The 5,702-nt window shown below is 52.3% G+C and overlaps 3 protein-coding genes across 3 annotated transcripts; 2 read left to right on the top strand and 1 right to left on the bottom strand.

Annotated features, from left to right (window-relative positions):
• Positions 1-683: 683 nt before the first annotated feature.
• Positions 684-2,360, bottom strand: BU25DRAFT_414346 (uncharacterized protein). The gene has a single exon (XM_033707255.1). It carries the CDS (start codon positions 2,294-2,296, stop codon positions 881-883), a length of 1,416 nt encoding a protein of 471 aa, XP_033557524.1. The 5' UTR covers positions 2,297-2,360; the 3' UTR covers positions 684-880.
• A 714-nt stretch (positions 2,361-3,074) lies between these two features.
• BU25DRAFT_177426 (uncharacterized protein) lies at positions 3,075-3,802 on the top strand. The gene has a single exon (XM_033700878.1). The coding sequence runs from the start codon at positions 3,325-3,327 to the stop codon at positions 3,715-3,717; it is 393 nt and encodes a 130-aa protein (XP_033557523.1). The 5' UTR covers positions 3,075-3,324; the 3' UTR covers positions 3,718-3,802.
• A 24-nt stretch (positions 3,803-3,826) lies between these two features.
• Positions 3,827-4,561, top strand: BU25DRAFT_478129 (uncharacterized protein; the record flags this gene model as incomplete). The annotated part of the gene is made up of 1 exon (XM_033710988.1): positions 3,827-4,561. A coding segment is annotated over one exon (735 nt), but the record flags the coding sequence as incomplete, so codon positions are not given.
• Between the last annotated feature and the right edge of the window lie 1,141 nt (positions 4,562-5,702).

Here is a 5,702-nt window from a genome sequence, read left to right as displayed (position 1 = left end):
CTCCTGTCAAGTATATAAGCAAGTAGACACGCTGCCCTTATGGCATTGTGTTCAACCTTGTCAATCAACTTTGTTATTGGAATCTCACCTGCTCTCAAGCCAGACAGTATACTCTGTACTACTCATTGCAACCAGTCGCCATGGTCTTTGACTAGACGACTACCCCCTGATTATCACGGCGGTTTATCACAGTCAAACCTCTGCCGCTCCGAGCTCGCTCAGTGATAACCAACCTCTAACGGCTTTCTGTACCTCTGCTCATCCCTGAGAACCAATCGAATAGTGTCTACGAGCTTTGCTTAAGACACGACTTCAACAGCTTCGTCCGGGGAGGAGGGTCCCCTCCGACAACCGCCGACTCTAGCGCTCGGCGGGACTACCCTGCTCGGGAACAGGTACCCCGGACCGGTTCAACGACCGCCGGCTTGGCGATCGGAGAACTAGACAGTCGTTAGTCCGTGCACAGGCTAAATATTTTGCAGGCAAAGCAAACCAAAACACTGTCTTGGTTCGTAGAATAGAGTGAGGGGCAGGGCGCTAAGCCGAAACCTGGGGTAAAGGACGCCTGATGCTGATCGGGGCGCTTTACACCGCGGTCGCTTGGAGGAGCTTGCGAAAATGCTCTTCTGTAAGGGCTACGGAATTCACATTTACAGAGCAAAAGAACTGATGAAGGTAGGATTGTTTAATTCAAGAAAAGAAATAGGCCCTTAAGGACACTAGTTAGGGTATCATAATAACGCATAACGAATATGTAGAAGTGTACAAAGTGAAATCAGGCCCTAAATCCACTCATCGCAGCTGTCTAGAAGGATAATTCGGCAACAAAAGTGGAAGCAATTCATCCAACGCAACATCTCCAGAAGGTGTGCATGCAGAATCACACCTCTCTGACTTCGTAACCAATGCCTTCGAACCAGCATTCTACCTCGTCGGCTGACAGGGTTTTGCCGGCCCAGACGCGTCGAAGCCAGTCTTGCTCTTTGTTCCATGTGCCGTCAGGGTCAGAACGCTGGCGCTCGGCTTCAAGCCAAGCTTGTGCTAGCTGTGGACATGGTGGTGTAGGCAATGCCTGGGGGCCCTGCGGCGAGAGGGATGTGTCGATGGGTGGAGAGGTAGGTGTCAGTGGCGAGGATAAGGATGACGATGTGTGCTCGGAAGAAGGAGCGGAAAGGGGTGGATCTCGGCAAGGGCGCTTCGCCAGAATCGCATCTGAGGGGGTGTTGGCCGCATCTGCAGTGCACCTGCGCTTTCGGCTAGAGCCAGGGCGAAACTCTGCAGTTTCCTCAGCCTCAAATACATCGTCGCGTTCTGGTTTGCGCTTCTTCGGACTTTGCGACCGCCTCCCGTTCGTAGCAGTGGAGAAACGCTCGCAATCAGCGGCAGCGACGAAGCCTCGGGCGTCAGCCAGAGGCGCGTCAGAAGCACGCAAGGTCAGACGGCGGTCGGTGTCGCTCTCCAGGAAGGCACGGAGCAGGGGGAGGATGGACCATGCGAAGCGCGCGTACAACATGTCGACGCCGACTGCAGTAGGGTGCAGCTCGCGGTTGTGGTAGAGAAGCTCGAACTCGGGCGAGGATCCAAGCACGTGCGCGACGAGGCGCATGCTGCCGTTGGTGGCGGGCTTGGGCACGAATGCAAGACGGGGCGTGTCGAAGGCAATATGCAGGTCGGCGCGCAGGAGGAGGGCGTTGGCCATGTCGTCAAGCGTGGCGGTCAAGCCCGTGTTGTAGCGCGACATGCCGTTCGCTCGCCACCAGCCGAGCTCGGACTGGGGCACGACGTGCGCGACCTGCTGCTGTTCGCGGCAGTCGCTGAGACGACATGAGCCATCGCGCATGAGCAGGGCGGTGGTCAGGTTCGAGGGCGCGAGGGCGATGGTCGGCGGTGCAACGTTGGCGTTGGTTGCGAGTTGTTGCCAGTGCAGGGGAAGGCGGTCGTGCGGGTAGAGCCACTGGCCAAAGTTCGGAACGATGGGGTACGGCTCGTCGTCGGCGGCCGCGAGGTGGAAGTAGTAGCTGCGGGCGTGCAGAGTGCTGGAGGGCTCTATGGGCGCGCTGCCATCACGTGACAGCGACAGCCAGCCCTGGCTGCCGCAATTTCCTGCTACTATGGCACAGGCATCAAGTGCAAGCTGAGCAAAGAGGCCCGGCCGCCCATCGTCGTCTCTGTCGGTGGCCTGCAGCCTGAAGAGGACGTTGCTGCTATCATTGTAGCCAGGATGGCGAAAGAGGATCTGCAGCTGTTGGTGCTGCGCGGGTGAGGGCGCTTGCGTGGGTTCGCGCACCAGGACCATGCCCTTGGTGGTGACAAACCGTCACCCGGGGAGGGCGATGTGGGGGGGGGGGGGTGAACCGGACAGTGGAGAGTAGACAGTCTCGCGGATAGTGACCAGTACAAGGAAAGGATGGTAACAGCTGTGTGGTGGGAGATAATTATGTCTTGCGTTTGCGGGGAACGGCCCAATGGCGTTGGCTAAGCAACGCCCGGTCCGTGCGCCGCCCTCTGCTGGATGAGACAGCGTGGTTAGGTGTCGGATCAGTAAGCTACGAGCAGTCTGTTCTTGGTCACCTTCATAGACACCGCTCTGAGCTGCTGCGACAAGAGCCTGACCTTCCTGAGCCTGAAGAGCGCCCCTTTGAGCCATACTGTGTCTATACTCTTGACGTTTACGTTCTGTCTTGTTTTGGCCCAATGCTTTATACATCCGTGTGACCTTGCGGATCCACATCCATCAATCTTCTTACCTTCCCCTACATTTTGGTTCAACAAGCTGCTTTGGGTCATCATGACAGCGCTGCTCGCACCACTCCGCAAGCGTTGTAATAGTTGCGCATAGACTGTCATCCAACACTCCTTGGTCCATTCTTGGATATTCATACTGATCATACTTCCCCAAGCCCTTGGTCCCTATGTCTAGACATTTTGTCGGCCCCCAAACATCTCAAACACAGATGCAAAGTAGCCAAATGTCGACATGAACGTAGACGCGGACTCGGTACGTCTAATACAATCCAAACCCATTTCCCCATGCCCTTTGTCGATGATCAAAGTGCTAACTCACAACGTTATGGATGCACAAAGGCGCAAAGGTACAACGCATAGTATGTCCGAATACGCACGTGTATTCTTGCAGCAACCCAACCTGCTCACTTCTCTGTAGTTTCCTTGCTAACAACCTTATGCTGTTCTTCCCGTGCCTCTCTCGAGGCTACTAACTATCTCTAACAACAAGTTCCGGTCAAGCTATATACTTAGTTAGCCTTGGGAACTCGCTTGATATGCGATTTGAGCGCATAGGATGACGAGCGATTTAATTGGTCCATGTCGTCCTTTCAAGAAGGATGGAAGTGTCGCAATTCCCCCCGGTCGGTTCGTATTAGTCTAGCTAGGGGATTGGCTAATCACCTCGCTACAAAGTTTGACTGGGAAGGTTCAAGCACCTTGCTTGAAGAGGCTGTAGAGCTTCTTCGGACTGTCAGCCTACGATCGCTACGACATACAGACAAACAGTACGCGCTCGTCGGAGATTCATCTTCCGTGGGTCAAGAAGAGAATAGACGTTGGAAGGCTGAGAATTGTTCCAAAGAAATGTTGGTTGAGATTCGTTCAGAAAGGGGATTTCAAAACTTCCTCCTTCCACCTACTGAGGACGAATTAAAGATGGCGGCATCTTCTGGCCCTATTGTTGTCGTCAACGTCAGCCTACCGACGTGATGCCTTTTTAGTTCGTCACGACTGCCCAATAAGCGTAGTGGGACTTCCAAATCTGCAGCTCAAGGATGTTGGGAGCTACATTGGGTCATTGCGAGCTGGCGATTCCTATCGTGTGCAGCAGATGCTAGAATGGCTATGGGACGTTGCCGCAAGCCCAATTCTAGATGCCTTGGGCCTCAAACAGACTCCCTCCAACGACAACTGGCCCCATATTTGGTGGATCCCTACGGGACAGCTCAGCCAGCTGCCCTTCCATGCCGCTGGTCGGCACTCCAAATCTTCAACCGACACTGTACTAGACAGAGCAATGTCATCCTATAGCTCGTCTATCAAGGCTTTGGTTTGCGGACGACGAAACCAGGGCCAAAATACTGGACAACAAACGTCACAGGACGCCGTACTTGTCACTGTACCAGGGTCAGGTCTTTGTTTTGCTGGTCGTGAAGTGGGGATGCTAGAAGACATGCGTCCAAGTCTGAACCTAAAGCCCACAAATCCTGCTCCAAAACGGGAAGAGATCCTTGCCCATCTACGTACAAACAAGATCTTTCATTTCGCTGGTCACGGATACTCGAATCCCCTTGAACCTTCGGAGAGCTGTCTGGTTCTGAGCAAAGACGAAGTTCCCATCACAGTGGCTGATCTTCGCGACTGCAGGCTCCAAGAGAGCTCCCCGTTTCTTGCTTATCTGTCCGCCTGCTCGACCAAGGTGAATCAAGCAGAAAGACTTGTGGATGAAGAAATCCATCTTGTCAGTGCCTGCCAACTCGCTGGTTTCCGCCATGTTGTGGGAACGCTTAGGGAAGTATTGGACAAGCACTGTGTCGATGTAGCGAGAGTCTAGTTTCTGAGTCCTCCTTAGCTGACATTCAGTAGCTTTTTCTGCTTCTTGTTCAGCTGTGTATGCCTCAAATGCTTGTTTGCAAGCGTCTGCTTCCTTCTTTGATGAAGGAGACCACCACTTTGCACCGCCATCGCAATCCAACTTGTGTGCGTATAAAGGCAGGACTTTCTGCTTGTTTGCCAGCTTCTTCTTCTCAGTTGGAGCCTCTTTGGTACCATCTAGCTGTTGTTCAAGTAGCTCTTTCTCCACATGGAGATTGTGAAGGTGTTGCACTAACTCCTGCGCCTCTGCACTGTTGATATCCTTCACAGAAGAGCAAACAAGCGACTTGGATTTAAGCCAGGTAGGTTTGCCAGACTCAGTAACCTGAATTACTTGCTCTGGAGGAGTTGTAGACTTCTCTGTTCTGAAGCAATTGAGTATGACGTTGGCGTTGACTAGAAATATATATAACAGTTCTGAATACAATAGGTATTGGGCAATGGAATTGAGGTTCACTGAAGTTGTGTTAAACTCAAGCTGTGTGTTTATATACTGTGAATGAACGGAAAGAAAAATTGACTGTGAAGCTGTTATGTTACTGTTACTGTTTGAAAGAATCTGGTCCAGTTGGTCCTTTTACTCAACCTCAATAGTACTATAACATGACCTCTTGCTGTACTGTGACACATCTCTTACTGTACTGCGACACATCTCTTACTGTACTGCGACACATCTCTTACTGTACTGCAACAATATACATATGGCCTCATGTAAGGGGTGAGCCGCTGAGGGCAATATGCGATGTAGAACTTGATGGATTTGATAAGGGGCAAGTCCCAGAGCGTGACTTGCAGAATTCTAATACTCCCGCTTCGGGGGTTGCAGACCCGCTCCGGAGGTAACCGGAGGTTGTACGTCCGCTTCGGAGGTACCGAGGCCTGTGCTGTTGCCGAGGCGCTAACAATGGGCCTAGCCCATTACACCTCAAAGGACTTTTGAATCAACTTATCAATAAAGGTAGTCACCCACACCTATGAATGAGCAAATGGGGGTAAGGGTTAGGGAAAAAGTTGTGGATATTTTCATTTAGTATTGTGGACCAAAGCTCTAGGAGTTCAGATCTGCCCTTATCTTGTCAATAGGTGTTGTGGTTGTGGAG

The sequence above is a fragment of the Macroventuria anomochaeta genome (assembly GCF_010093625.1).
Source record: "Macroventuria anomochaeta strain CBS 525.71 unplaced genomic scaffold BU25scaffold_37, whole genome shotgun sequence".
NCBI classification, from domain to species: Eukaryota; Fungi; Ascomycota; class Dothideomycetes; order Pleosporales; family Didymellaceae; genus Macroventuria; species Macroventuria anomochaeta.
This window is presented reverse-complemented; position numbering and strand designations above follow the sequence as displayed.

Excerpts from the sequence above, each read along its gene's own strand:
- BU25DRAFT_414346 (XM_033707255.1), bottom strand. The coding sequence starts at position 2,296 with ATGGTCCTGGTGCGCGAACCCACGCAAGCGCCCTCACCCGCGCAGCAC.
- BU25DRAFT_177426 (XM_033700878.1), top strand. The coding sequence starts at position 3,325 with ATGTCGTCCTTTCAAGAAGGATGGAAGTGTCGCAATTCCCCCCGGTCG.